Source organism: Orycteropus afer, unplaced genomic scaffold (genome assembly GCF_000298275.1).
Source record: "Orycteropus afer afer isolate SDZICR_OR568_19922 unplaced genomic scaffold, OryAfe1.0 scaffold00539, whole genome shotgun sequence".
Classification (NCBI taxonomy): domain Eukaryota; kingdom Metazoa; phylum Chordata; class Mammalia; order Tubulidentata; family Orycteropodidae; genus Orycteropus; species Orycteropus afer.
In genome coordinates this window covers 777,505-779,587 of record NW_006922126.1, presented here as the reverse complement: position 1 = coordinate 779,587, position 2,083 = coordinate 777,505, and the positions used below count along the sequence as shown (strand labels likewise).

The following is a 2,083-nucleotide window of genomic DNA, read 5'->3' as shown; positions in this document are numbered from 1 at the left end:
CGGGCCAAACGCTGCCAGATCTCATTTCCCTACAGAAGCTGGAAAACTGGATTTTTAAAACATACATTTCCCAATCTTTAAACTTGAGAAACCAATTCACTTCTAAAAAAACACAGTGTGGGCCAAAACCCCCACAAAAACAAAAAGCGTGTTTGTGGGTCCATGTGCTGTCTTTTCTCTAACCACAAGTCATTCTTTCACCCCCGCAAAACGCTCGGACGTCGTGAACCCTCTCAACTACCCCAACAGGACTTGCTTTTGCCTGCAGGTTGTAAGCTTGCAGATGGACCTCGTGTGGTCACAGGAGCAGTCCCGGCAGTGTAGTGGCTGCCCGAGATTATCGATCGGTCACTACCCTGGCCCAAGCTACGATCTCTGCCACCTCCTCGAAGCTGCACGGCTGCTGTAACCAGGTAAACAAACCTAAGACCTTACCCGCTAAACGTTGCGGGGCATTTCAATAGCTTTGAAACCAAGACTAAACATTTATTGAGTGCTTAATGTATAGTAATTCTCACGCCAACTCTTCGAGGTGGGAACTGTTCGTTTCCCCCACTTTGCAAGCGAGGCGTCACCAGCAAGGGGGGCACGGATGACAGATTCCACTCAAGGGATGGCAAGGCTCTTACTTTCACCACAGTAACCGGACGATTAGCCTCCCACGAAACGCGCAATTAATCGCCAGCGAAAAGCCCAGTGGGGGACAGTTAGGAGCTGGACCGGGGACCAGACTACCTGGGCGCGAGTCGCCGCGGCAACCCCTCCGCGCGTCTCCGCTACAGACAGCCCGGCGCCGCGAGCTTGGCGACCGGAAGCTCGTCTCTTGACCGGTGCCGCCACACTTGCGTGTTTCCCGGCCGGAGCCTCTGCGCATGCGTGTCCAGCCCGCGCGGCGGAAGTGAGGCGTCCGGCGGGCTGGGTTGCGACCCTACCTGACTACGCGCTCTCCCGCGTCCCTACGTCACGGCGCCGGGGCGGAAGATGGAGGAGCTCTGGGCCAGCAGTTGCTGAGCGGACCCCGACGGAGCTGGAGCCCGAGTCCGAGCCCGAACCCGGCCACTCGGGCTCCTCCGAGTTGCTCTGTCGCCGTCGCTATGTCGCTGCTGCAATCTGCGCTGGATTTCTTGGCGGGCCCAGGCTCTCTGGGCGGTGCTGCCGGCCGCGACCAGAATGACTTCGTGGGACAGACGGTGGAACTGGGAGATCTGCGGCTGCGGGTGCGGCGGGTCCTGGCCGAGGGTGAGGCCTGGCGTCAGCGTCGGGTGTGTGGGGATGGAGGCCACTGCCGGAGGTGCGGGGCCGTGCGTGGAGGGTCGTCGCCGAGGTCGTTGGGGCTAGGGACGTCACTGGGAGGGGGATGGGACAGGGTTGGTGTAGGGGTCACCGCAGGACGCGGTTCGAGTGCGGGGAAGTTGCCGCGCCCGGGGATGTAGGTCCGGGCCGGCCTCGGAAAGTCCCCGCCGGAGGCGTGGGTTGACCGGGGAGCATAGGTTTCAGGCCGACCGATTCCGGGCGGGGGATGCCGTCGGGGGGTTGTGAGTGGGTTGCGTTCGGCCTAGGGAAATCACATCCGGGGGCGTGGGTCGGTCCACCCAGGAGAGGGTCACTGCTGGGGCGTGGGTCAGGCCAGCCTCAGGAAGTCGCCACCGCAACGGGCGTGAGTCAAGGCTTGGGGGCCGGGAGTGGGTGGGTGGGTATCATCACTCCAGGCTTGAGGTCTGAGCTGGCGTGGTAGGAGGGTCACCGCCTGCATGGCTGGCCCCCAGTGGTGTGAGTCAGGCCACATCCAGGTGACTGCAAGGATACCGGTAGGTTTGGGGCTGGCCATTTCATTGCTGGGGGGGGGTGGGGTCAGGATGGGACAAGGTAGTCTTAGCTGCAGGTATGGGGCTGACCTGAGGTTGGAGGGTCTTCCTCGGGCCTTGGGAGTCAGGCCTGGACAGCAGGCGGGGCGCTTGGGCCAGAGGCCACGGGGCACATGTGGGGCTGGAGTCTGGAGATGAGAAGTATGGCTGGATGGTAAGCCATGGGCCTTTGGTTCAGGTTCATGGTGTGGTGGTATGGGGGACAGGAGCCTACTTGT

At 61.6% G+C, this 2,083-nt stretch overlaps 1 protein-coding gene across 1 annotated transcript in view; it reads left to right on the top strand.

Annotated features, from left to right (window-relative positions):
* The first annotated feature begins 1,094 nt into the window (after positions 1-1,094).
* The window catches only part of GAK (cyclin G associated kinase), a 140,798-nt gene continuing 139,809 nt past the window's right edge, over positions 1,095-2,083 (top strand). The window contains exon 1 of the mRNA XM_007955764.1: positions 1,095-1,239. Within this exon, the coding sequence (XP_007953955.1) occupies positions 1,095-1,239 (145 nt within the window). The remainder of the gene's footprint in view (positions 1,240-2,083) is intronic.